Source organism: Blastomyces gilchristii (genome assembly GCF_000003855.2).
Source record: "Blastomyces gilchristii SLH14081 genomic scaffold supercont1.2, whole genome shotgun sequence".
Lineage (NCBI taxonomy): Eukaryota > Fungi > Ascomycota > Eurotiomycetes > Onygenales > Ajellomycetaceae > Blastomyces > Blastomyces gilchristii.
In genome coordinates, this window is record NW_003101681.1 from 6,268,815 (window position 1) to 6,295,733 (window position 26,919).

The following is a 26,919-nucleotide window of genomic DNA, read 5'->3' on the forward strand; positions in this document are numbered from 1 at the left end:
CTCTACTTTTAAAATCTGATCTCTAATATCTGCTCTCTCAAATCTCAACTTTCAGCAATAATATATATAGAAATGACAGAAATTATTAACAATCTTACAGAGTTATAATAATCTCACAGTTGAAAAAGCTCAGTTAAATATTATTCTAATAACTTTATATAATATTTATTAAATAAACCTATTTTTTCTTTCAATTTTATTCAGTATTAATGTAGAAATCTCAAATACTTTTATAAATCAGAGTTGAATAATATATCTCACATTAAGAGAGTATATTTTATCAGATATAATCACTGATATTCAGATATAAAGTCTTATATAATAGTTCTGAAAGTTTAAGAAGCTGTTCACTATACTCTACAGACTGTATAAAGATTATTATTCTTAAATTCATTATTTAGTCTCTTTGAAATAATTACAATGAAGAATGAGATGAAATATATTTTAATTCTTTAATTTCTCAATCAACTTAATATTTATATAAATATAGTATTTGAATTGAGTTCTGATCTACTAGTATATAAGAGTCAAGATTAGTATTTTCTTTACTAAGTTATAAGAATTAAAACTGAAGTTGTTGAGATATAATTATATTATAAATCTTCACTAATTTGAACTGAGTTGAAAATTACAGTATATAAATAAGATCTTTTAAAAAGTATATTTTATTCTGATATATAAGTTATTTCTCTATCATATTAATTATTTATTGATGAATTTGATTTATATTGAAATATATACTAAAGCTTGATAAGTTTTTATTTAATTTCTGCACTAAGTGCTGTTAAATACTTAAAGTGAAATAATATTTTTATTCTAATCTTTGATTCTTATAGTATTAATTTTTCTGATATAGTTACTATATTATCACATAACTTATCTATATTAAATTATAAGAAAGTTATAATAAATATTAATAAAAAAAAGATAAGAGTGATTGCATTTTATATTATATTTCTTAAAGATATACTGTAGTAAAATAGTAATATAGAAATTAAAGAATTAATAATAAGAAGATTATACTGAAGCTACTTTATTAATAATAAGAATTAACTGAATCTGAACTATAATTTATACAATAATAGCTGATTTCACTATTATATATAATATCTTCAGACTAAACTGAATAATCTATTAAATCTTATATATAGAGATTAAATATGTTAAGAGTAAGAAATGATATTACAGACTGTATCTCTTTTTCAGATATGTTTAAGTTTGAATTTAATCTCTTTTTTCTTATCTAATTTATATTATAGTAAGTTCACTGATATATCAGAGATTTCATACTTATTACTGATTAGTACTGTCTTATTACTATATAATTAACTAGAATACTTTTAAATATTACAGATATTTTCTTTTTCTTACAGTTAAAATTATCTACAGTCACTGATTACTTATCTTAAGAAGTATCAGCTTTAAAAACATATTTAAGCTTCAATTATTATATCTCTTATCTTATAGTATGAGCTCAGAGAGAAATAACTTAATCTGATAATTAAGTAGATTATTTCTACAGTATTTTCAGTATTAAATTAATTATCTATTAATCTTATTATTCAGATATATACAGTTATTATAAGAAATAATAGTCTATTAATATTTTAATTATTAAGAGAAAATGATTCTGAAGTAGTCTATTAAATTATACTAAGAGCTTACTAATAATTATAATTTCTTATTAAAGTAGCAGTTAGAGTAGTAGTAATATTTAAGCTATTTTAAACTAGTTCAGTTATTAGTTATTAGTTATTCTCTACTTTAACTAGACTGATCACTGAGTTCATGAATTTCACATTTAATTTCATTTAATCTGATCTCATACATTTCTTGATATGAATCCCGCTGGAACTAGTCATTAAAAAAACATGTAAAATGACTATATATAAGATCTTAAAATGAAATCATGACTTGAAAAAAATAAGAAAGTGATTTTATTTGATCTCATTTAGTCTCATTCTTGACATAAAGTTACTATTTTTAGACATTTTAAGGTTTTTTTTAGACTATTTTTAATTTTTTAAAAAGTAATACTTTTTGATAACACTCAAATGAGATTTAAAGTCATTTAAAGCAATAAAAATAATTTAAATTAAGAAGTGAAAATCATGATCTCATTTGAAAAATATAATAAGAGTAGATAGTAAGTCTTACTGAGACAGTATGAAACTACTATCTAATGTTAAAATCATGTAATGAAATTGATTGAATTGATAATAAAACTATCAAAAAATCTGATTCTGATTTCAGACATGATTACATAATCAGTCTAGCTTTAACTATAAGCACTGTTATCATATATATCAATGATTATATAAAAAAAGCAAAGCTTATATAATATATAAAGAGATAGCTGAATATGTATATTAATTTATACTATATTAAGTAGATTAAAGAATATACAGTATTTAATAACTGTAATATTCTGATAAAAGAGAATAAATATCAGAACTATAAAAATCTAGTATAGTAAATAAATTATTAAAATATAAAAAAGATACTACTCTTATAAAAAAGCTTTTACTGAACTTTATAACTAATATTAAGAGATTTCTTTAACAGCTCTGATATATATCTAGTATAAAAGATTCAAGATTTATATATAATTTATTCAGCACTGTTCAATAATCTACTGAGAATAAATAAAGAAGTTAAAGATAAGAATAATAATTCACTAAACTACTCTATTAAATTAAAGTTAATAAAAGATTATATTACTCTGAAGATTTTTAATTATCTATTATTAAATAAAATATTAGAAAAAGTTAGTATATAATTTATAAATCTCTTTAAACTTGAATTACTTTATTTATTTCTTAATAAGTTATAAGAATTCTATAACACTGATTAAAATAAGTTCTTAGTTTTAAAATCAGATTACTGTTTAATACTTTTCTATAATAAGTTAATATTCTCAGTTCAGTATATCTATTTAATTAATTAATTAATTAATCAGTTATTAACTTACTAATATATAAATTAGAAATCATATTCACTGAATCTCTCTTATAAAAGAGAATATTATTCAATATTAAAAAGCAGAGTTTAACTAAATTATAATTATATTTATTTATAAAATAAGAGAAGTTAAGTGAATTTTCTTTATACTTATTTCTCTATATTATATTATATATAATTATCTACTGAATCTACTGATTTTATAAGAGAATTCTGATAATTATACTATTATTAGACTACTTATAATTTGAAAGACAGTATTATATAATATTTTAATATAGAATAGTAATAAAAATAATAATTATTTAATATATAAGTCTTAAATAATAAGATATTTATATTATAATTGAAATATCTTATTTTTTTAAATAAATAGTTAATAAATAGCAGCTGAGTAATAGATAACTAGTTTAATAGTATATTAATTTTACTGACAGAATAGTATACAGTGTCTTATAATATCTTAATAGTATTCTGATAATAATATCTATTAATTACATAGTTACTGAGTAGTGTTATGATAATGTTAGAAAGTTCTGTACTATCTCAATGCCATCTTGATGTTTAATATTCAGTGATGTGTCACTGAATATAATGGTGGAACATGTGTTATGATCAGTGACATGTGACACGGGTGGAATGGTGAATCCACAGTGTAATCACTGTAAATTAACCCTACGTTCTTCCCGTATGGTGGGTAATAAATGTTCACGTGCCCGACGCGTCTCAACCTTGGAAGTGGAAACCTTATTTGAGGCTGGAAATCGCGCTCGTCCATGTTGAAGGTCCAACAACGTTTCTGTTGATGTTTCGACTTGATTCCTCTTGAGTCTTTCTGCTAGAAGGATGTCGTTGCCATAAATGTTGCGTATTTCTAATTGCTGTACTTCTTTATTTCCGAATGCTTTTGTTTTTTAACCTCGATTCGTGTCGTTCTATCAATATACTTCGATCCTGTCACGCCCGCATCAAAGCACTCCTCGTTCACCACTCTCTTGCCTGATATAGGCACCATACATACAGTTCAGCCTCCCCACAGTTCTCCAATAACCGTCTCACGCGCTCAAGGCCCCTCACTGTTCCTGTCACGTCACAGCTTATTGCCCTCACGAGACTGCATAGTGGGGTGTGGGTGGATATTGGAACTTAACCCTAAGTTACATCGTCGGTTGTCCTTTCGGACGTCAGCCTCGCGGTCAATAGTTGTCAGATGTCTGATTAACTCGTTTGAATCGTTTAATGATTCAAGTTGGGTGAAAAGATGTTTGATGTCCAGAGTGGAATAAAGATGATTTACTATGCGTTTTAAAGCGTCCAAAAGGAACACGTGTCAGTTTATCTGCTGGACTTAAAACACTTGGATCACCGAAGGGATGGTCAGTCAAATGCTCGATCCGTTCTTTGGGAAAAGGAAATGGGATATGGTTTGTGGGACATGTCGGGCATCCCTGTGTTTGGGAATTGCCTTTGGGAGCCATAGAACCTTTGGATCACGCCGTTGCATACACCTGTCGTTATACCCGCTCTCAAATTAGTAGCGGGCTTATCTTTCCGTCTGTTGGAAGAGCATTGATCTTCGAACGCAACAAATCCGTCCGAAGAAGGATGGTTGCCTACACACCGACCACCACTGATGCATTTTGCGAGTCGATTCTTGGGGATCCACTTGCCGGAATCGTTCCATGTTGTCTGTTTACTAGAGTAACATGGTTCGTAAGCAAGGTCAACAAGACGACAAGCATATGCGTGGTCGTCTTAACTGGTAGCTTTTCTAGATTGCCGTTAAGAATTCGCGCTTGTTGTCATGTTCCGGTTGCCTTCTTTGCGTCCATAGCGGTATTATAACCCCAGCCGAGACTGAGTGATGTATCGTTAGTGAAGACAAGAAATTGTCCTCAACTATTGATTCCCATTTTGGGACGTATAACGTGTTGGTGTCCGTTGCTTTCCATGGTTGGCTGTCCCGTACATATCCCGAACCTCTGACTGTGCCTCCACGGCCTGCCAGACCCCTACCATCCACCCCATTGCCCCATTGTTCAAACTACTGCTTGTTGGCCTTTCACTGCGGCACTAGCCATGAGTGTTAGCTTGTTCCCAAGCGTCCCGATCCGCCGCGTTAGTCACCTCGCTGCAAGTCTAGCCTGCAGTCCTGAGTGAGTGCCGACAACTGGCTGCCTGCGAAGTTTCTTCAAGGGTGCCCAGAACCCTACCTACCGATAGCTGGAAGCCATTCCATATAGCGAGCGGAAGGAAAAAGCGGTTTTTGAGGATGTCTTTTGTCCGCTTTCAAACGCCCTCCAGCTGCATCTAGCTTTATCTTCAGTGCAGTTGGAGAGGAAACAAAAACTAGTCTCTGAGGCTACTGTATTACAAACAAGAGAGGCTCCGTCCCGGTCTCGAAAGATTTCGGGGTTTGAAACGTCGAGTGTTGGGCTTGGATACTTGGATATTGGGAGAAAAACAGACATCGAGGGAAACAAACGCAGAATGGAGGAGAGCGATTGTGAATGAACTACACGGTGGATTCGTCACTCCCTACGCAGCAGACAAGGATAGGACGGGTTTCTTCATCCTGGGATCTTCAGAGCATGCCGCAGGTATGAGAATTTTAGCTACGTTGCCGAACAGCCCAGCTGCCCCTTTCTATTCGCCTAACGCCCAAGAGGAATTTGACCATCGCGAGCGATCTACTGCAGTTACGACCTTTCATTTTACGCCTCAAAACCCCGAAACTTTTCCGTTGGTTTCGTAAATGTCCTGGCCTTGTTTCATGTGCAAAATTGCGGATGGATGGAAATTCGGTTTGGAACGTGCACCAAGTCAGGACCTCTCTCGAGTGAGGATCAAAGCCTAGGCTTGTCTGTATTTGGTGTCTGCCCATATTCTTTTCCATCTTCCATGTCCCTTTTAGGCATCATGTTACAACGCGTTGGGCTATTGGTTCCAGCGGAGGTGAACGGATGAAGTGTTTGTGTTGGTCTAGCGTTTACCGGTGTGTTTAGCTCTACGTGGATGGCTAGCAGCGGGGAGCGAGGGGGATCCCTGGGCTAAGAAGGCAAAGCGAGCGATATTCCTCTGCAGTGGTAATGCTTCTGGAAGTCCTTTTCCGTTCCCCGTTTGCAAGGGGAACGGCCATAATTTTTTTATAAGTCTCCCAATTCCCAACCAAACTGCGATTGAGCTAACTGCCGCTTAGGTCCTCTTTTATTATCTCCAGTCCGCCTCTATGACCCTCTGAATTTTCCTTATGTATAATACTGGATGCTCAGCGTTGTACTCGATTGTTTGCTTGTTTTTTGCTTTTCGTTTTCAGTAATACTACCCGAGCACGAAGCCATGTTTCCGTTTTTCTTTTGTTGTTTATCACTATAGCCCTGCTCTATTCTACGTGTAATTCCTTTGTTGTCAGAATGCGACTCTCGTTTCCTTCGCACGTTTCCCCAACAACATACCTGCCATCTACACCGCTCACGTCGAGTTCCCACCATGTTGCTTGCCGCGACCTTGTTATATATACATGCCAAGCCGCTTCCTTCCCACAGCAGTTTCCTCAATTACTGTTTTTGCTTTCAGATGGACGAACACAAAATGACGGAAAGAATGTACCAGGTCGGCCGCTCTTATACCATGCTTGGGAATTGGAAAGGGCGACGATGTGATATATAGGGGCCGCCTGTCTCAGCTCGTCCGTCAATGCTCCTTCGGTTTGTTTGGCGTATCGCGATGATGTATTTTCCCGTTCTCTTTCCCCAGCTCGCTCTCGCTCGGTCCTCAGCCATACTCGGTCAACAACAAGACTTTCGTTGACTCCACTCTCTTATTTTTAGTACCCAATTCATTTAACTATATCGGTTGTATTCACTGTTCAAATAACTATTCAATTTGGTATCTGTACTCCTTCAGCTTGTGTGAAGCCCTGTTTACCAACAACAATCATCACCATGCGTTCTCGCCGCTGGGTGTGGGCTCTCCATCTCAGTCTCGTCGTTCTCGCATCCGCTGCCGCTCTTGATGACGAGTTGGCTCACGAGACGGCCAATAGAGGGATATTACCCAAATTTCCGATCGCCCTACCGCCAGCACATGTTCCACCCCCAGGGTTTGGCGGGCTCCGCAATACGCCCACACCAGGATTGAAAAAACTTGACGCTCCTGAACGGAGGTGCGGTCCACAGTACGGATCTTGTGAGGATAGTTACTGCTGCTCACCATCTGGTATGTGCGTCAGTTTTGGATTTTAGCAGTGCTCCTGCCTTGCTTACAGTATAATATACCCAGGTTATTGTGGTATTTCGAGATACTATTGTCAGGCTCCAGATTGCTTGATCGACTATGGTAGCGGCTGTGACGCGCTAAAAACGCCAGGTGGGGAGAGCACATTAAACGTCGTTCGTGATCATGTTGGTCAAGTTCCGTATGCCAACGAGCCGATTTTCAACTGTAGAATCCCCAACACAGTTGCGTTGACCTACGACGATGGCCCAAATATCTATACCCGTGATCTACTCGATATGCTTGATTCGTTCGGCGCGAAGGCTACCTTTTTCCTGACCGGAATTAATTCGAATAAGGGATCGATAGACGATCGGAATTTTCCGTGGAGGGAATTAATAAACCGAATGCTGAGAAGTGGTCATCAAATTGCTAGCCACACATGGGCTCATCAAGATCTTGACGCTCTCTCTGCTAATCAACGTCTCGACCAGATGGTGAAAAATGAAATGGCTCTCCGCAATATCTTTGGTGGCTTCCCAACCTACATGAGACCTCCATACTCGAGATGCTCCGACCACTCCGGTTGCGTCCAACAGATGGATGACCTAGGATATCATGCTGCGTATTTCGATGTGGATACGGATGATTATAACAACGATACCCCTTACCTCATAAAACGCTCCAAGGACATTTTCGATGATGCTTTTGCTTCTGCTAAACCCAACGGGGACCCTTTGTTGGTTATAGCTCATGACGTTCACGAGCAAACGGTCTACAATCTTACTCCACACATGTTGCAGGGAATATATGCCGCAGGCTATAAGCCAGTTACGCTAGGCGAATGCCTCGGAGATGATCCGAAGAACTGGTATCGTTGGACTTATCCAAGTGATTCCCAAGGTCGTTGGGCAAATCCATCTAGCGGAGCAATACCCAAAAACAACCAGACTAATCTGATCCGAGGTCTCCCGCGGGGTGCATCACACCTGCCCGGGCTCTAGAGCTAGCAGCTATATATGTTGAGCTTTGACTGTCGGTTCCTTGATGGCAAATGTCTGTTGCTCCAGGGGCCGAAGATTGAGTGAGAATTGGTTCTGCGGCTCGTACCGGTTTGGTATGATATGACACGGGTCAGATTTCCTGTTTGTTTTTCTGTTTTTATATGCGTGTCTCGATGTATATTCTGCGTTGTCATGTTTCTCCAGCTTGCTCCTTTGCATGTTGTCTTTATAGCTTGCTCTACGACGTTCGCGGGAACGCTTTACTTCCGCTGAGCTCTCTATTTGCAGCTATGCATGACTCTCATTACGTTACACGAGGCGTTGCGGTCAGAATTTTTCTCGGGATCCGTGGAACCATGTATCCCTTCGCAATGTCATAGGTTTCTCTTTTAATATACCCATCTGGTTACATTAACTTCTTCGGCTCCTGGCATGTTGCTCTTCAACGGACTAAGCGAACATTATTGCAACCCCCCTGTCCTCGCGGATACTGTTGTCGTACCGTAAACTATCGATGCAGTATGTTCTGTCTGACAGAACTGGTAACGTATGCTTGCTCCATTATTCTGAGCGGTGAAACGTCTTCCAGGGCGGGTGTCATCATTACGGCTCCTAGGCACCTTGTATATACCGTCATAGAGAAAAGGGATATTATAAAAAGTAGCACATCTCCATCTCAGGCATACGGAGTATGAGAAGAGGGTTCGCAAGAGTAGTGACGTAAAGGAGCGGGAAAGCTTAATAATAAATAAATTCGCTTTAGCTATAGGGTATAATGATATGAGCAATAATACATCACGGGTCATGCGTTGAAGAGTAAATCAAAGCTGAGGTTGGGAAGTAAATATAACTATCATCATGGGAAAGGGGATAAAATACGTGGCATAATCTGGTCCCAGCCCACACTAGGGAGGAGAAAAACGCTGTGCAGGACGGGGATGTGAGAGCAAGCAAGCCCTGTTACTAATACTGATAACCCTTGCAGCCAGGCCGTGGCTCACTAAGATGCTACTCCCATTAATATCAGTATTATTTTTTTCTACTTCCTAACCACCTTCAACAGGGGTGCGATCTTCGCCGTACGGCTCAAGCCTACCCGATACGATACCTTCTTGTTTACCGTGATGGGACTGTGCTTGTCAGGGCCCCTCTGGGTTATCATAGGGGGCTTTGTGGGCGTTTCGACTGGTTCGGGTGCTGGGGTTGTTATTATTGAAGGTTGTGATTGCGGTTGAGGAGATTTGGAATGGGGTGCAGATGTAAGGGTGTCTGCACTAATGGGTTTCTTTTGCTCTTCTTCGTTGAATTGTGTTACCTGATCTACTTCCGCTGCGGGTCCTATATCTGTCACGGTATCCGGCTTGAAGTCCTTCTCTTCCAGGGCTTCTTTCAATGCAGGGATATTCTGATCTTGCTCTACAAGGGGTTGAATCTCTTTCTTATCATCGGTGGATGGTTCGGTTTCTGCGACGGAGATTGGCGGCTCCATAGTTAGACTCTCCGACGTCTTCTTCCGCTTTCGACCGCGCTTCTTGGGCGCGGGAGCGGGATCGGGCGCGGCAGTATCAGTGGTATGGCCCAAGGGTAATGGTTGGACCTCGTCGAGTTCCACATGGCTTTCGTCTTCTGTTTTCGCTTTAAGCGCAGTTACTTCCGGGGCACTCCCGGTGTTGTTGCTAAGCGGCTCTCTGTCGCTTTCCTCGCGGCGTCTAGCTTTTCGGCCCTTTGGCGGTTGGGTTTCCTGACTCGTATCCTTGAATATAACGTCTACCGGCTTCTCATCTACCCATATCACGTCATCTTCAACATCTGATTCTACAGCCCTCTTCAACATCACGGACGTAGTCTTTCCCCGCTTAACCTTCCTCTTCTTCGCCACTTTGAGTTGTCGCTTAGATCCTTCAAGAGGGGTATCCTGGGTAGTGGGATTTAACATAAACTCCTCTGGGTTGTTACTTATCTCTGCAACAGTCGAGTCTCCGTCTTCGCGTGATTGACATGTTTGTGCGATTGTGGAATCTTCACGCGGGACCGCAACTTCAACGTGGGGATTCTCGCTATCACCAACCTCGTCAACCCCTAAACCGGTATCAATTACGATGGCCTTACTCCGCGACCTACTCGGCCGTGGCTTGTAGCGTTCTTTCGGCATGCCGCCGAAATCTGCATTGATACAGTCCAGCTCATCCCGGTCACTCTCCATCCCAGTACTCTCTGCAGCTGATGGCTCATTCTTTGATATTGCTGTCGGTCTCATATTGGTTATCGCAACTTGAACCACAGGCGGTAGCGAAAGCTCATCGCGCGTGCTCTCTGTTGAGGATGGTGGCGGATGGCTTATAAAGGGCGATGACATTGTCCTATGTGCTCGCGCGAGGGTGATAGAGGACATTGGCTCAGTATCGTAAGCAGTATCGTCGAATCCTTGTGTAGACTTTGACCGTCCTGTCGGTTGTTTTCTAGAGCGAGCATCTGACCCGGGTGTGAGCGGAGGCTCCCATACAGTTTCAGCTGCAGAGGGATGATCGCTCGGAGTATTCGGGGCTTCACTAGCCAAATCTTCTCCGAAAGTACCATCTCCACCGTCTTTTTCAGGGGATAGAGACGCGTCCGTATCAATCATACGATCAGTCGATAATTCCTCCCTAACACCACAGCCATCCTCATCTTGCTCCGGCGAACCAGCAGCAAAACCAACACGTTTGCCGACAGCATCTTGAAATGCTCCAGACGCATCCATCGTCCGCCTCCTCTTAACATTCCTTTCCCCTCCACTCACATTTTCCACCTCATTTTTCCTAACATCTATCGTCCTCCCCCTTTTCAAAATACTTCTTCTAGGGGCCTGCATCAAGCTGGAATATGCACCATCCCCATCTTCTTCCCCAAGCCACGCCCTCTCCCTCTGTTGCTGGGACAGTGAAACGGACCCTGTCTCCGCCTGATCCTGCGATTGTGACGCGAGGAATTGATCGAAATTGACGCTGAGGTTGGGATCGAAGCTTGGGGGGCCATGATTATTCGAGTTACTCTCAGCGCCATTCCCGTTTCCAATGGTGGTTTCTCCCACCACCTGATTATTATAATTGCTATTATTATTACTGGCATGTTGTTCGTACTGATCGATGGGCGGAAAACCCCGTAATGTAATGGCAGGATTGGCCGTGGTAGTGTTGTTTTGAAGTGGGTCGATGGAGGTAGCGATGTCGCTGAGTTCAGCGTCCGAGTCGTCTGAGTCTTGGATTACGAGGCTGAATGGCATCTTGCTGGACCGCGTCAATTGGATGGCCACGGTGCATGTGTATTAAGATCCGCCGGGGGCAGGTTATGTGACTCTCAGTGGGCCTGGAATGCTAATGGTGGATAATGACGTTGGTGTTTGCCGTTTTCTGATGGTTCGTTGCTGATATACACTCCAGACGCGACGGAGACGCCAAAGTCACGTGTTGATAAGAGTAACCCGACTTACGTAGCCGCGACGAACGGATGCATGGACATCAAAGAGTATGGACGCTTCTTAAAACGCATATAAGAGGTCATTTCACATATCGAGTTAAATATATGGCTATACATAGACATGGTATCCCACAATCAAAAAATGTGCAGAAAACAACAGACATCAATACATGCTACTCCGCATTATTCCCCCTCATTACACCTCTCCCAAAAAACTCACTGACAGTCCCAAACCGGTCCCGACTCCGCTGCAACTCACTCTTAAACAGATCATGCTGGTCAGCAGACTTAATCTGCCTTTCACGGATGGCTCGAATAGTCGCATTCTGCGGCGCACACACGGGACACTCGGCGTCCTCGTCAACCCTGTTAAGACATCGTTGGTGGAACGAGTGTTTGCAGAGGAAATGCAGGGTGGGGAGGTCTAGTCTATCGTGACATGAAGCGCAGCTGCGCGCTTGGAAGACGAAGGGTTTGGTGCCTAGTTCGTCGATTTCTTTTTGCTTTGCTTCGGTGTCGGCGGCGTAGCTGGATATTAGGTGGCGGTTCTGTACGTTGCGTGGGCTTGCTGTTAGTTGCGGAAAACCAAGGGGGGAAAAGTGGAAGATACGATACGCACATTTGCAATCTCCTTCCGCTCCCTCTCGATATTATCGCTGAGATACTTCTTTATCATCCCCATTGTCACCACCGCATTGTTGCTCAATGCCTGAATCACCTGCAGCGGCGCCATGAGCCCGTCTTTATCGATCTTTCTAAGAACCTCATACAGTTCGTCACCGGCTTCTTCGAGTATCTTCGGACTAGACGAGAAGTACGTGAGTGCGTCGATGTATAATTGTGGTTCTTGCGGGCCATATTTCCTTAGCGCCTTGATGACGCCAGCGGTGTCTTTGGCAGAGGTATAGGAGCGGAATATATCCGAGCATAAGCCTTGTTGTTCTTGGACTAATGTTGTCCCCTCCCGGAAATTCGAGAGGTCGGAGAGTAATAAGACATTCGAAGTCGATACGGGAATCTGTGTTAGTGCCATATGTCATTAGCTACAAAAAGTCCAAAATAACACAAACCAGACATTCCAAATGATGTATACATACATCCTTCCCCTTAATGAGCTTCTTCGCCTTCCCTTCCCACTCCACCCTCTCACCATCCCCCTTCGCACGCTTCGCCGTATCCAGATACATCTCAAACAATGTCGTATACAGATCCACCCGATCCTCCTCCCTCAGATCATCCTGCTTGATCAACGCTTCGAGAAATTCTATGAACTTCTGCGGCTGATCGACGAATGCTGAAAACGCACTGCGCGGTTTCGGTATGTCATATTCAGTCGGTGATTCGAGCTCTGGGGCTAATTGAGGCTCGGCAGCCGGCGCTTTTGGCCCCTGGGCCCCTGGTAATGGAATGAAGGAGGTAAGGTTCTGGATGGCGCCTCCTGCCTGTGGTTGGGGTTTTTGTGCAGGTCGCTCGTCCGTTTCGCGCCGGGGTCGGAAGTGGCCCGTATAATACTCGATAAAAAGCTTTGTGGTCTCCTGCGGGCAATGGCCTAGAAGGACACGGGCGTATTTCATGAGGTTTGGATATGCCTATTTTAAAGGCCGCTTATTAGCATGTAGATCGACATTGGAGTGCATGTAAACTTACCGTATCGGGCTCCAGACTCCATATGTACTTCAGTGCCTCTTCATATTTCCGAGAGTCTTCAATCAAAATATCGATCACCATGTCATTCTCGTTATGTTTTGTTGCTAAGTATGCAGCTTGTTCGTAATAGCCGCCCTGTCGGCACATCGCGATCGCAGTCTCGAGGTCAAATTTCAGTTCACCGGGAGCTTTGATGAACGAATCGAGCTTGGTAGTGTCCTTCAATTTCGCATAACAGTTTAAGAGCAATGTTGTATGATCGGCTGTCGCCTTTTCATGGTCATGGAGTTCTTCGAGATATTCTATGAGGTTGTGAATTCGTTGGGTATCTAGGAACTATATGGTGCACGTGTTGTTTTAGTAAATTAAATATGGTACGATCAGCAGCGAAAGCAAAAGCCCATACCTTTCGAATAACCTGGGACGGCTCTGTGTTGTCAATTGCACGCAGATATTGTTGCATTGCAGTATCATAATCCCCTTTCTGATATAGGTAGTCGCCGTATTTGCGGAAGATGATATTTTGCTGCAGTGTATCAATCCCAGCTTTCTGAGCAAGATTGATAGCTAGGATGTAAAGGTTTCGCTGGTACAATAACTCCAGCTTCTGTTGGAGGGTCTTTTCACGGTATCGGTAAACCTATATTCAATGGTGTTTCTTTCAGCTTTGGAGTCCTCTCCCATACAAAACTCATAGGAAGGATTATTTATACATACGGTCCCATCCACAGTAACAATAAACAAATCACCCCATTCCACAAATACATATTTCACCCTCGACGCCAACGACTCAGAGTGAGCAACAAATTTCAAATCTGGCTCCAATATCGTAAACGTCGACGTCGTCAAGATATCCTCGCTCTGGTCACCTGCTCCAAACCGTCGGAAAGTATCAGAAGACTTCGGCAGCGCAGGCCTAGGCAGACAAACGAGCGCTATATAATCCCTGAACGCATTTACGGACGTCTTCGGACTCTCAAAGGCAAGACTAGGCCCTCGACCACCGGACGGGCCGTACGTGTAAATCGCATCTTCGCGTGCGATGATAATATCGCCAGTGCCGTGATCAATGGTCATACAACCCACGCCACAACCTATGTCCTCGAGCGTGCGGGCGGGCTGGCCCTGCCCCTTACCCGCGACGACGAGGGTGAGTATCCGGCCCGTCGTGGCGATGTATAGGGTCGTGGCGGGCCCGTGCTGGATTTCCAGGCCGGTGATTGGTTCTTCGGATTCAAAGACGGTGCGTTGTTTTGCGCCTCGGTCGTGGATTAGGTCGCCACGGATCACGGTGACGGAGCCATTGGCGAAGCCGACGGCGAGCTGGGATAAATCTGGTAGGACGACAAAGGCGGATACCTGGGAAGAGTAAATAGCGTTAAGCATGAAATGATGTGAAACGAAGAGAATTAAGTCAACCATACAGGAAACTGCCTCCGGCCATTCTGCACTTGGACCGTCGACAAACATCTAGGCGATCCCGTTTTCTTGTCTTCCTTATCCAACGCCCACACCTTTAGGACGGGGTCGTTTAGCAGGTCCTCTGAGATGGTGACGATCAGCGATGTTGCGTCGACCTGTCTCATGTGCATAATGGAGCCTGTGTCGTGTGCTTTGAAGGTGCGCAGGACCTTGAAGGTCTGCGACAGGATATGGACGGTGCCATCGGATGTGCCGAGGAAGAGGTTCTCGGAGCCAGTGCAGATGCTGCTTATATCACTCTGTAGCGGTCAAATCAGATTGTTTGTTAGTACATCAGATATATGTATATGTAATGTGTATGTGGGACACGGGCGCATCACGTACATTGAAGATGGAGCTATCGCCATCCGGCAATGAGACAGGGGAGACGTCGAAGAAGTTGAATGTTTTCCACTTTTGAGTGCTTCGAGTTAGCTAGAATAGCCAAGGAGAAAATGGACCGCTTACCGAAGTCAAAGCCATTTCCTAGCACCAGCGCCATGGGGCGGAGGAGGTTTTCGATGGAAGACAGATGTTGAGATGGCGAATGACGCGGATGCAGCAGCTGGCGATGTGGTCCCGCGCTGGTCCAGGCCAGGCAGCTTAAATAATCTAACCACAGCGGGCCAAGGTGTGGCTAGTGGCTCAACCACTGTTTGTGACAATATCAAAAAGGACATTAATCACTTCAAAGGCATTGAAAGAACTCTATGTTGGGATGATGTTGAAGAAGCAATTGTTTAAATATATGTAACTAAGGATGAAAAAAGTAAAAAAAAGATCTGATAAATCCGTGCAAGGAGACCAACGCTCCCCAAATCTTTCTTCCCTGGAACTCTTCAATATTGACTTATTAATTGGTATATGCTACGCTATGCAATCTTATGCGTTAATATGTAGACTCTATACAGCACGTGTGCTCAACGCTCTATCGCCAATAAAACAAACTCAACTCAACAGAAAACTTGGAAATAGATATAGAGCTCCTCCAACGACTAAATGTTAAGCAAAAGAGTAAAGGAAACGGGGAAATTCCCACCCTTGTCACAGTCGAGGCATATTCGACCTCAGCATCGACTGCGATTTTGGGCCTAGCGAAGGAGACCGCAGCGGTATCCCACTCCTAGCCATTCCTAGCACCGGCGCCATGGCTATTTTCATTGGTGTTACGGCTATTCCTATTCCCCATGTTGGTGATGCTGTTAAGGCGTTTCACGCTATTACTGTGGTTAATCCTCTCAAGATCCACCTTCTCAAAATCCCAGCTCCCCAAAAACGTTCCTGCGTCCGCAATCGCCTGGCTGAGGTCGAAATTATCCCAGCCCGGTGCGTGGCCCTGGCCCTCTTGGTACTGCCGTGTGTCGTTTGTGGAAGCGGTTAGGTTGAAGGGGAGGATCGTGGAATCCGCGTCATGGCTCTGTGCTTCGCCAGGTGGCGCGACCGGGATGTTGGTGCTGGATGTGTTGGAAGGGCGGTTTGGAAGGGAGGGTGGAGGTAAAGCGGTACATTTGTGAGCATTGGTAGAGGTAGACCCGTTGGCGAAGCTATTTTCGCGATGACGTCGACTAGATGTAGATTTTTGCGAGAGTGAGAATGATGGTGCCTGGTTTCGAGGGCGCGAGGAGAATAATGAAGAATCATTCTGGATGTCTGAATTTCTAGCTCGGATTCGTCCTTCCTTTTGTTCGTCCTTTCCTTTACCAGGCGGAACTATTGCTTCCGCTTCTGCTTCAGATCTTCTCCCGGGCTTTATCCTTTTAACCATGCTAAAATCGAATGGCGTGATGGCATCTTGGCTGTGGTTGTTCGCCTGCCGACTCGAAATGCTGGTGTCGGATAGATGTGAGGGCTTGGCTGGTTCGCCAGTTACAACTACCTTCGAGGAGTTATTAGTTTGTGCCTTTTTCGTAACCTGTATTGCCAGAGTCGATACCTGCTCCTCATATCCGCCGTTCTGACTACGTCTAGCACTACTAGGGTAGCCTGCCGAAAAATACGTGGAATGGAGAGACATAGTCGGGATTGGGAACTTGAAATAGTCTGGGACTATTTGAGCGGAGGGTAGGCCTTCTGACGCTGTCATGTTGCTCAGAGTTTGCAGGTTGTCTTGCAAGCCATGCGTTCCATTAGGGGTTGGATCTAGCGGCAAAGTGTGGGAGCTATTATTATTGTTGTTTGGATTCTCATCTTTGCTTTCCGGTTGAGCTTTATCTCGAGATACCTGAGATCGATGACGTTTGGAATGTTCGACATTGCCATTGGAGTTTGAAATTGTATCCACGCTAGATGCCGGTTTGCCAGGGTGCGGATATTCGGACTCTAGGAAATGGTCTGTAGTAGAAGGTACAACTTGAAGGGATCCTGAGGGTTGCATAATCGTAGATGACTTATAGCTCCTCTTCACATGAACCACTTCCTTTTCATTACGGTTGGGAATTCCTGTGAACGCAGAAGCTGGTTTCCCGGGTTTCGAGAAGCGCGAGCGGCCACCCGGCGACTTTGAGCTCTTCCTAGATTGGTGAGGGTCTTCACGGCGAGGTTCTCTAATAGTTTTATGTGACGAGGGGGCCAACGCTCCATGTCCGTTGATAGGCGTAAACGAAATGCGAGGAGGTGTGTAGTTCTTGTTGTTATCACCAATAAAATCATCCACCCTCGGCCTTTTGCTATTGTGTTGCAATCCTCCATCCTGCTGAAGTTTCGCAGGAGAGCGCAAGCGATAGCCAGGGGTTGGACTGGAGCCGGTTGGACGTTCATAAGCTTGTGGGTGTAGTCTCTTCTCGTCCGTCTTCAACCAACTATTATTGCTGTCAACTGAAAAACGATGTGATGTGGACGCGGATACAGACCGAGGAGCTTGTTCGGCTGTTGTTGAATTAACTCGGGCGGATACTGCTCGTGGTTTTGAGAATATACTATTTGAAGGGGTTTTTCGTGCGCTAAAGATATCCGTTTCGAGTTGTCCTCTGCCCCTACTACCCGACTTCCTTTGCCGCTGATCGGATCGCTGTGCTTGCACAGGCTCTAGGTCGAGAGAAGATTCAAAGCCGCTCCCCTGACGAAGAACTTGGGGAGAAGGCTTCATGCGGCGTTCGAGGGGTTTTGACGTAGCCTCGGATGAGACCATTCCAGAATTCGATATGCCATTTCTGAAGTCCTTTTGCCTACCTTGCTTCCATAACGATGCTCCTCGTTGTGGTTTCTTGTCCTTTCCCCTATTCCTCTTCCAAGGGTTCATCCATCCGTTATCCAAGGGGCCTTTTAAACCAGCGGATAAGATAAACAAAGGCTTTCCCTCCAGGTAGTCCTGGCCAAGCCTTTCAATTTTCCTTCGTTTTGCAGCTCGAGCAGCATCATCCAACCCATCATCGCTATCAGAAAACTCACTCAGCAGCTCTGAGGGTAGCGCAGGCAGGGTTTCGAAGTGCAGGGGAGTGGTATGGCGCTTGAAAACCATGGCCTCCAGGAAGGGGACGAGCCACGGGAGAGGAGAGAGACACAACGACAGGACGTCGAGGACGGCATTTGGAGTTACCTAGATAGCTTTATAGTTTTGCTTGCTTGTGCTGGTGTGTTGAAGCCTGCTCTTCAGGGGAGCTGTGGCCTTGGTGGTGGCTGAGCGGAACAGTGAAACTATTGATTCACTGACAAGTGACAAGCAAGCGACGGCCAGAGCTCCAAGTCACAAGATCTCGTGTCCCACTTAACGCGTTAAGCGTGGAAGCAGGAGAGCGGCGGCTGGTTGCCAGGCCAATGAACCAGTCACGTGTGTCTGCCTGTTCCAAGGTACGGCGCCAGGATAAGAGCGCTTATCCGGGCCGATCGGGATGCAGACTGAAGCAGAACTTAACGTTTCCGGTACATGCAAACGATGTGATTGTAATCCTATAATTGTGGTGTAATATTTTCGTATGAAGTAGCATTTAGTTAACAGGGCTTGTTTGATATACACGATAATACTCTCAGCTAAACAACTCTCATTACCGTACCTTATCTCACTTATCTTGATCTCTCGCGACAATACTTCGTAACGGCCAGCAGTGTCATCAATCGGGGATCTTTTTCTTTACATAGTACGTTACTCCGTATAGCCGCCGACAGATACCACACCCACCCCTTCCACAGGGCTGAAAGGGGCCCGGCACATCTGTTGTTCCGGGCCGCTGATTGCCGCATTAGGCAGGATGTTGTTGTTTTCTTGGCGCCGCTAGCCCCTAACCAACCCACACCAAAGCATCATCGATATCAAACTCTCCGCACACACACTTCGACGCTCCAACAACTTCAACAACATCTCTTATCCTCAATTTCGCCTTATTGACTGAATGGTGCATTCTTAGTACATAGATCTTCGCCCCCCAAACGTATATTTATTAACAAACCATTATGTTAATATATCCTTCCCCCACAATCCCTACCCTTCCCAGATCGCATACTTCTCTACCACCTTCACAATAGAGCGCTTCTTGTCAACAATCTACCTCCAACTAAACACGCCGGATCCGGATCAAGCTCAATATGAGTAAACAACAGCCTTGGTTAGATGGACTGTCCGAGGACTGGGTTTCCCAAACCTCCTCCCTGCGCGACCGCATCTCCAACTCCTTCAAACGCTCGTCGCGCGGCCTGTCTGCCTCTCCACCCACCAGTGTTTCGTCGTCACATAACAAACCTTCCTTCTTCTTCAGACATTTGCGCAAGACGTCGGAGCCTTCCCGACTATCAGACCTCGAAGGCAATAGCAATGTCTCGTCTAATCACACGTTTTCCATGATCAATGTTTTCACCTCGAGCGTTGGTCCCAAAGGCAAGCTGACTCGTACCACAGGAAACCAAGTTTTGACTTAGGCATGTAACTAACGATGTTTTTTTTTTGGAACATTACTACAGTGTCCGTACAAGTGCAATCAGAAAATACACCCGTCGAAAGTTCTACCATGCATATAAGACCGCAGAGTAAACATGCCAAAGAAGACAACACTCCGGAATGGAAAAAACGTCTTGCTCGCGGTGAAGCTCCGATGGGAGAAGGGGGCGATTTGTTCGGCCCCATGGAACTGGAGAATGTGTTTAGACCGCCACCCACCAATACCGAATCGAACGCACGGTCAAATCTTTTTACCTCCGTGCACACACAAGCTAATCGACCATGGTCTCTGCCACGTTCTAGCTCGTCCAGAGGCGAGCAGCCAGATATCTTACCGAATGACTTGGATGACGCCCGAGCTAGAATCGAAAATTCTGCCAGTGATAGCCAGGATAGCATAGAGAAATATAGCACATCGTTGGACGACGCCAAATGCTGGCTGGGCGGCGATGCTCCCGCGAATGGCACCGTTAGCTTTGACCCCAGATCACGGACTGTGAGCGGTAGGGAAGAACTGCGCAATGAGGAAATTACTCCGATCCTCTTCTCCAGGGACGATAACGACACCGCTGGCGAATACACGAATCGAGAAATTTTTGAATCGCTCCTCGAAGAAGTAAGAAATTCTAACTTGAAAGAAACATTCTCAGATTCTCGCAGACGAAATTCAGTTGCCGGTGATGATTGCAGTTACCTCAGTCGTCGAGATAATCACACGATCACGGGAGGAGCGGATGACACTATCGAAATGACTAGCCAATCGTTACCTGAAGACTTATCTGTCGGAACAATGGATTTCGGCTCCACTGGTGGTGGCTTCGTGAGCACACGTCGTGGTGGCTATTCCAACGATGGGTCCTTTCGCCGTCGCCAGCTATCACCAACATCTCTCCTCCTTTCACCTCTCCACTCTTCCTCTTTCCTATCTAATTCAAAAATCAGAAGCTCTCCACCGATTGATAGGCGAAGAGGAATGTTCAGTTCACATCAGCAGCAGGAACCCCCCCCTCAACAATTCCTTACTCCACATCGGGCACGTCGTGAAACGAACGACTCAAGGCCAAGGTCATCTGGAAGCCCGCTGAAGTTATTTGGGGAGTACGACACATTCACCAGCAACAAGCTACTACGGAGAATGAGCCAATTCGAAGAGACGTTTAATAATGGTCCAGGTGAAGCAACCCCATCACCCACAGAAACCCGTCAAAAGGGACGAAGCCGAAGCCGAAGCCGACCGACCTCACGCCGTAATCCCAACCAAGCAGGAACCACATTATCCTCTCAAAGTGGCCGCGACACTCCCACAAGGTCGTCCCGCGCAAAGAATCGGAATCCGACCAATCCAAAGGACCACCTGGCCCCAAACATTCCCGGTTCATCAGAGCAACGAGTCGAGGGTCTCAGTCTGCTCCCTGCCCCTTCTCTGGTAATTACGAACGAGGATGGGAAAAGCCCATCAGGTCGTCCATCTCGAAGAAGGGAGGCTGGAAAGCAAAGCCCAATTCAATCAGCGAGATGGGAAAATGATCCATTCGCCTCCTCTCCGGCTAATGCGTTTCCAGCTGCAGCAGTTAGGACGAAGTTGAGAACCAATGCCGACGATGCAGCAGTTGTAAACGAAAATTGTGAATCAAATCCGTTTAGGCAGAGCGAGACGAAGAGGGTTTTTAACAGTCCGACGAAAGATCCTTGTCGAAAAAGAAGGAGGACACTACAGAATATCGATCCTAATAATCAGATTCTGGCGTCATCTCTTCTTGAATCTACTCAATTTTCTGCCAGCTATAACATTCAAAACTATCAAAATGAAGGTCAGCTGCGAGCAGGCGACAATGGTGACTCAGAACTCCCACCACGTCCCCGGACACCAACTCCCTCGCAGATAAGGTCTCAGCTTGGAAACAAAGAAAAAATTCAAACCAAACATGCTAGCAAACCATCAGCTTCCCTCAATGCCGTCCAATACGAACAGAATGAACCCGAACAGAAGCTCTCCTTTATCGCAACACCGAGCCATGTCTTCGACGATAGTAGGAAAGGATCAATTACCACACAAGATTTTTTGAACGAAGCCACTAAGATAATGGACATAATACGTGCCAGAGGAGGCGGCAAGCATAATCATGGTTTATCGAGCGTTGAAGAGACTAACCATTTGAGTGATGCTGCAAGTGATGTAGACTACTCCTATGATGATGCTGAAGAGGAGGAAGAGGAGTCGACACAGGAAGCATTTTCAAGACCACCAAGCCGCGAGGGGACCGTTGATCTTCGCAGATTACACGAACCACGCACGCAACATCCGCGTATAGTGAGCCATTTAAAGAAGTTTGAGGACAAAGACGACTTTGAGCTTTATATGGGGGGATCGGTGATGTCTTTGCGCCTTGATCGGGAACAGAATGTGGCTACTTATGCCATTCATCGGCAGGAGGGTGAGAGCGATGGTGTGGAAAGCAGCCCAAAGAACATACGTATTCGTGGGCGGTCAACCTCAGGGAAGAGGGCAACCAGCTCATCATCGAATTTATCCAACGGTTCTAATGGTCATAGCGGCCCCTCCTCCCAACGGGAAATATCGTCACTCAGGTCGACTAGAAGCTCATTACCCACAGGATCTTCCCGGGGCTCCTCGAGCGGCTCCGGGGCTAAGGGTATTATATCCTCGGATATGATAGCTCACTTGATCCCCGAGCAGGTTGGTGCGATGACTTATGACCGCTCAGCGCATGCATGGGTGAAGGGTAGAGACGGGATGATGCATGCCGAGGAAAGACCTCCAGCGTCGAAGGCGGTGGAAGAAGACGTCATTATGAGCGAAGAAGACCCCTTCAAGGATATTCCCGACCTTAGTGTTGACGAGTTGCAAGAGCTCATGGCTGCGCAGACATTTTCATCGCCGGCGACGGCGAAGGGGAAATTTTCTTCGATGACTGGTGGTTTCGGTGAAGGCCGGCACGATGGTCAAAAAGAGTGTAACCAGCGGCCGCCACGGCAACAGGATGAGGAGACCGACGCGGGAAATCGCCAGCATATTACTGATTTCCGACCAAATACCCGAGACGGCGGACGTTTTGAAACGAGTTCCGTGCAATCGAAATCTACGCGGTTTACGTCGAGTTGTCCCAATCCAGAAACCAGGGCTACGTCTTGGGGTAGTGAGGAGTTAGTAGGTATTCCTCAGCCTGCTGAGACTAATGATTTGGGAAATTGTCAGAAGGGTGGTAATGGACAGCCTCCCCCCGGCGAAAGACGTGGTAGGGTAGCTACCATTTCGTTCTCATCCCCTTTGGTATCTCATGTGGCGTACCGGGAGGACTCGCTGAGTCCAGTCGACCCGGAACACGCGTTACCATCTACTGTGCAGCATGACCGCTACGGATCTAGTCACTTCAGGGATTCCCAGAACCATCCGGGTGTATTACCGCGCCCTTACAACCAAAGCTCGCCGTTCCGGAACTCTTCGCGCCAGAATAGTTCATTCGGTAGTCGGACTTTCAGGGGAAGGCGTATCTCCCGGATCGATGAGCAAACTGAAGTTTCGGCCAACGATGACCCTCACACCCAACATCATGGCCTTTCTGTTATCGAGGCTCTAGGACATGAGGACCGCTCAATGATTTTACAAGGGAGCCCAAACATGGATGCCAGTTACAGCTTCCAGCTTGCGTCGCTGTCGGATTTTACGCTTCATCAAATCGATGAGTCTATGCGGCTTGATGTTAGTTACGTTGCTGAAAGGACTCATCCGACCTCTCTCAGGCAGGTCCACGGGACATATACTCTGGCGACCCAAGATTTGATTAAGCACATCACTGACACAGAGCCGTACGAACCATATTGGGAACATCTCCGTCAGCTGAACCTTCGCGGGAAAGGTCTGATAACGCTACACAGACTGAACGAATTCTGCTCGCGACTCGAGGAGCTTGATGCATCTGACAACAATGTTGGCCAGGTTAGCGGCGTCCCCTCAAGTATTCGCACGTTGAGGGTCCCGCGCAACTACTTGTCCAACTTAACGGCGTGGGGCCATCTGTCTAATCTTCAGTACTTGGATGTGTCAGGAAATAAGTTGGAGGATCTTGATGCGTTTTCGGGCCTTGTTCATCTGAGGAGTTTGAAGGCCGATGGGAATCGCATTCGGAATATTCGTGGCATTATGGGGTTAAATGGCTTGTTGACGTTGAAAGTGAGGGGGAATTTGATTGGTGAGATTGACTTTGGCGAAGCGGAGTTGTAAGTTTATTTTTTATTTCCCAGTCTAAATATTGCAGAAATGATGTGGATTGTTAATGGAAATTTAAAATTAAGGACGCGGTTGATAAAGCTGGACTTGCGTGACAATCTCCTCACGAGTGTACGCAACATTGGATTCATCAAAACTATCGAAAAGTTAGACCTTCGAGGCAATCGTATTCGGCATTTCGAATCGTTGGAAGTCCTTCATTGCCTACATTCGCTCACCCTATCGAACAATAACATAGAGAAGCTAAATATCGGGAAATTTCCTAACCTCCACCTCCTCTATGCAGACAGGAATCACCTCTCCACGATCAGCGGTCTCGATCAATGCCATTATCTGGATTGTTTATCCCTTCGTGAACAAACACTGCCATCTTCTCCTCAGCAATCTGAGAACGACCAACTTCCCCTTATCTACCTCCAACTCAGTGCAGCCGCGTCCCTCCGGAAACTATACCTATCGTCCAACCACCTCTCGTCAGCCCTCCTCGCCCCATCTGCTAGCGTCCCCAGCCTACAGTACCTCGACATTGCCTCATGTGCCCTAGAAAGCCTACCCAGTACCTTTGGCACAAGTTTCCCAAACCTTCGCGTCTTGAATCTTAACTTTAATGCGCTTTCCGATATATCTGAGTTGCACGGGCTGACGCGGCTTGGTCGCGTATTGTTAGTCGGGAATCGCATCGCGCGACTTCGGAAGCTCTGTCAGGTTCTGAGATCCGTTGGTGGCCGCTGCGGCGCGCTGGGTGATGTAGATTTACGAGGGAATCCGATTACGGTGGGGTTCTATCCGGCGCCTGTTACGGGGAGTGGGAGGGTGTGGAGGGATGAGAAAGGGGCGCTTGTTGGGGATGGGGACGTGGGGAGACGGAGGTTTAAAAATCGTCAGGGGCTTGGGCACGGTAGAGACGAGAGGCAGTTGCAGGTCCGTGAAAGGGATGATAGGGATGAAGATGATACGGGCTTCCCAACTTTAGGTAGTTGTACGAATATCGCGCGGAAGGGGTTCGGCGATGAGGTTCATAATCAGGATGAAGCTGAAGCTGGGGCTGGGGTTGAGATTGAGATCGACGACCACTACACCGTGCCTCCGGCAAATGTCATTGCGGATCGCAAGTATGTCGTGCACCTAGATGAGGCGACAAGGTTGCGGAGAAGAGTTGTGGAACTTATGGTCCTGGCGGCGGCGGCGGGGAGATTGAGGGTGTTGAATGGGCTTCCTATTGTGAATGGCTGTGCAGGGGGGAGCGTGGCTGATGTTGGGGATGAGGGTGCTGGTGGTAGCAGTAGTGACGGTCGTGAGAAGTGGAGAAGTGGGTATGTGAGGAAGGATGAGGTGTGGAGGCGGTTGGAGGAGTTGGGGGTTTTGAAGAAGAAGAAAAAGAAGCAGAAGAGCGGGGTGGCGGAGCAGATTGATAGGTGATGTTCTTGTCTTGTTCTTGTTATTCTGCTCTGGCTTCAATTGGAGTTACCAGGTGAGATTTGCTTTCATTCATATCATTCCATTCCTATCAGGTCTCTCAGCTACGGACTGCGGCGGCACGGTAGGGTTTTTGAGATTTGTTTCCCTGTTTATCTCTATGGTGTTTGGGCCTTTCTTTCTCCCTTTTTATTTCTGGTGTTTGTTTGGCTTTCTTCTGGGGGGGGTTCTTTTTTTTCCTCTTCTCTAAATACCCTGTTCTAAATTGCATATAGCGTGTGTGGGTTTGGACCGTTCAATGGGTTTTTATTCTTCTTCTTTTTTTTTTTTTTCACTTCCGCTTATTTCTGTCGAATTGAATTTCTGGGCACGATGAGGCTGTCCCCGTCTTAATTTTGAAATTTGTGTTTTGCTGGCTAGTTGGTTGTTGATAATGAACTTTGACCTTGATTGAAACTTACACTACGATATTTATGTATATTTGCCTAGCAGTGTGCATTTCTAACTTGGCTACAGCCGAACCGGGACGGTATCAAGACAATAGCCCTTCCAACTAGGCAAGTAACTTAGGTTATCTTAAAAAACGGAATTCGAAGCCAATACAATTTTTTTTTAAAAAAAAATCAGGTTGATCAATAATCAACATGCGTAAAAAAAAGTGGGTTCACAACTCGATTTGGAATAAAGTTCATTTTCTTACGACACTTACTAAGAAACAGCTGGTCCTGTGGTCTAGTGGTATGATTCTCGCTTTGGGTTCACAACATCCTGATCTGCGAGAGGCCCCGTGTTCGAATCACGGCAGGACCCCTCTTTTTTTTAAGTTTTTATTTAATCTTATTTAAATCGCATTTTTTTTTCCCTCAACTCTCTGTGTTTCTTCCCACACAATTTTTCTTTTCTTTCTTTTCTTTTTTCTTTTTTTCACCTGTTTATTATTATTTCATCCTATGTGGAAAAGAGAGTTATCACAAGTAGACATTTTATTGAATTGGAGAGCCCCCATCCATCCCATCACCCCGATGCGGAGATGGGGAAATAGAGACATCTATCTATCCTATCCGGCCCAATTTATCTCTTATCAAACAATAACTACTGTACCATTGAAACCATCATAATTGCATATTTAACTACGTAGTCACCCTCGCCCGGCAAGTTTTCGGGCCAAAGGCGTGATGATGACTCTGTCGGAACCCCCAGTCGCATCTCTAACAGGTTGTTTCCATTATCAATGAACCCGTTTGCCTACGCAGGCCTAGCTGTAACCAAGACAACGTGCGAGGGATTGATTAATGGCGAGACACCTTCGGGATAGGGGGTATCTCGCCAGCTACTCGGGTAATGAAGTTGCCTTCCCCCCCCCGGGACGTCCCTGACGAGGTCATATTGGTTATTGCCCTGCTGGAAAGTATCCCCAAGAGTTGAAAGAGCGCTGGCTGCTCTCAGACAGACAGCTAATCTGTGGCTCCACGATGCTCGCAGCCCGGGTAGAGGTGTGAGATGGGGGCGACTTGGCTCCTCCCGTTCCCACACATGGTATGGTGAGAGTTACCTAGCACGTACGCTCTGGTTGGAGCTGTAGAAGAGTCTAGGAGTTAAAATATCTCACAGTAACTAACAGAGCGTTAAACGTAGACTGACTG

The 26,919-nt window shown here is 45.0% G+C and overlaps 5 protein-coding genes and 1 non-coding gene across 6 annotated transcripts; 3 read left to right on the plus strand and 3 right to left on the minus strand.

Annotated features, from left to right (window-relative positions):
- Nucleotides 1-3,703: 3,703 nt before the first annotated feature.
- Nucleotides 3,704-10,286, plus strand: BDBG_01572 (chitin deacetylase). The gene is made up of 2 exons (XM_002628618.2): nucleotides 3,704-7,179; nucleotides 7,243-10,286. Exons 1-2 carry the CDS (start codon nucleotides 6,906-6,908, stop codon nucleotides 8,178-8,180), a joined length of 1,212 nt encoding a protein of 403 aa, XP_002628664.1. The 5' UTR covers nucleotides 3,704-6,905; the 3' UTR covers nucleotides 8,181-10,286.
- Nucleotides 9,220-11,442, minus strand: BDBG_01573 (uncharacterized protein; the record flags this gene model as incomplete). Its single annotated transcript, XM_002628619.2, has 1 exon — nucleotides 9,220-11,442. One exon carries the CDS (start codon nucleotides 11,440-11,442, stop codon nucleotides 9,220-9,222), a length of 2,223 nt encoding a protein of 740 aa, XP_002628665.1.
- Nucleotides 11,443-11,809: 367 nt separating this feature from the next.
- On the minus strand, nucleotides 11,810-15,227 carry BDBG_01574 (vacuolar protein sorting protein; the record flags this gene model as incomplete). The annotated part of the gene is made up of 9 exons (XM_002628620.2): nucleotides 11,810-12,184; nucleotides 12,256-12,654; nucleotides 12,734-13,225; nucleotides 13,284-13,619; nucleotides 13,690-13,923; nucleotides 14,001-14,642; nucleotides 14,708-15,004; nucleotides 15,090-15,158; nucleotides 15,213-15,227. The coding sequence occupies 9 exons, from the start codon at nucleotides 15,225-15,227 to the stop codon at nucleotides 11,810-11,812; spliced, it is 2,859 nt and encodes a 952-aa protein (XP_002628666.1).
- A 231-nt stretch (nucleotides 15,228-15,458) lies between these two features.
- Nucleotides 15,459-18,584, minus strand: BDBG_01575 (uncharacterized protein). Its single transcript, XM_002628621.2, has one exon. It carries the CDS (start codon nucleotides 18,199-18,201, stop codon nucleotides 15,868-15,870), a length of 2,334 nt encoding a protein of 777 aa, XP_002628667.1. The 5' UTR covers nucleotides 18,202-18,584; the 3' UTR covers nucleotides 15,459-15,867.
- Nucleotides 18,585-18,629: 45 nt separating this feature from the next.
- Nucleotides 18,630-25,939, plus strand: BDBG_01576 (septation initiation network scaffold protein cdc11). The gene is made up of 3 exons (XM_031720396.1): nucleotides 18,630-19,551; nucleotides 19,635-23,850; nucleotides 23,926-25,939. Exons 1-3 carry the CDS (start codon nucleotides 19,263-19,265, stop codon nucleotides 25,277-25,279), a joined length of 5,859 nt encoding a protein of 1,952 aa, XP_031576566.1. The 5' UTR covers nucleotides 18,630-19,262; the 3' UTR covers nucleotides 25,280-25,939.
- A 58-nt stretch (nucleotides 25,940-25,997) lies between these two features.
- BDBG_16426 lies at nucleotides 25,998-26,086 on the plus strand. The gene has a single exon. It is a non-coding gene; the product is annotated as a tRNA-Pro (tRNA).
- Nucleotides 26,087-26,919: the final 833 nt, after the last annotated feature.

What these genes read in the sequence shown, in the direction of transcription:
- BDBG_01572 (XM_002628618.2), top strand. Translation starts at nt 6,906, where the DNA reads ATGCGTTCTCGCCGCTGGGTGTGGGCTCTCCATCTCAGTCTCGTCGTT. An exon ending in TTACTGCTGCTCACCATCTG is followed by an intron (nt 7,180 to 7,242) that starts GTATGTGCGTCA and finishes TAATATACCCAG; the next exon opens with GTTATTGTGGTATTTCGAGA.
- BDBG_01575 (XM_002628621.2), bottom strand. Translation starts at nt 18,201, where the DNA reads ATGGTTTTCAAGCGCCATACCACTCCCCTGCACTTCGAAACCCTGCCT.
- BDBG_01576 (XM_031720396.1), top strand. Translation starts at nt 19,263, where the DNA reads ATGAGTAAACAACAGCCTTGGTTAGATGGACTGTCCGAGGACTGGGTT. An exon ending in CTCGAGCGTTGGTCCCAAAG is followed by an intron (nt 19,552 to 19,634) that starts GCAAGCTGACTC and finishes ACATTACTACAG; the next exon opens with TGTCCGTACAAGTGCAATCA. An exon ending in GACTTTGGCGAAGCGGAGTT is followed by an intron (nt 23,851 to 23,925) that starts GTAAGTTTATTT and finishes TTTAAAATTAAG; the next exon opens with GACGCGGTTGATAAAGCTGG.